We start from the raw sequence: 522 nt of genomic DNA on the forward strand, positions 1-522 counted from the left end.
TGTGTGTGCATGTCTGTGTGTGCATGTCTGTGTGCATGTATGTGTGTGCATGTCTGTGTGTGCATGTCTGTGTGCATGTCTGTGTGCATGTATGTGTGTGTGAGAGTGTGTGAGCATATGCTTGTCTGTAAGTGTGTGTGTGTGAGACAGTGTGGGTGCATATGCTTGTCTGTAAGTGTGTGTGAGTGTGTGTGCAAATGCTTATCTGTAAGTGTGTGCATGTGTGTGTGTGTGTGAGTGTGTGTGCATGTGCTGTACTGTAAGTGTGTGTGTGTGTGTGTGTGTATGATGTTCCCCCATGACTCTGGGGGATCTTCCTGCGCTTCCTCAAAATGGTTTCATGGGATTTTGTGAATCTATTGAGAGGATAACCCATGATGCTGTTAGCATGATCTGCAACATGACAACACTTAATATATAACATTTCATTCTATTCCCTCTCTGATAATGTAGCACTCCCCAAACTGACCCTCCCACAGTGCACCGCTCCCTCAGCACTGACCCTCCCTCAGTGCTGACCCT

General features: G+C 46.7%; 1 protein-coding gene across 1 annotated transcript in view; it reads right to left on the reverse strand.

Moving 5' to 3' along the window:
* The window catches only part of adamts13 (ADAM metallopeptidase with thrombospondin type 1 motif, 13), a 38185-nt gene extending 37809 nt beyond the window's left edge, over positions 1-376 (reverse strand). The window contains exon 1 of the mRNA XM_048613422.1: positions 304-376. Coding sequence (XP_048469379.1) covers positions 304-376 — 73 coding nt within the window. The remainder of the gene's footprint in view (positions 1-303) is intronic.
* Between the last annotated feature and the right edge of the window lie 146 nt (positions 377-522).

The sequence above is a fragment of the Rhincodon typus genome, chromosome 28, assembly GCF_021869965.1.
Source record: "Rhincodon typus isolate 14 chromosome 28, sRhiTyp1.1, whole genome shotgun sequence".
Classification (NCBI taxonomy): Eukaryota; Metazoa; Chordata; class Chondrichthyes; order Orectolobiformes; family Rhincodontidae; genus Rhincodon; species Rhincodon typus.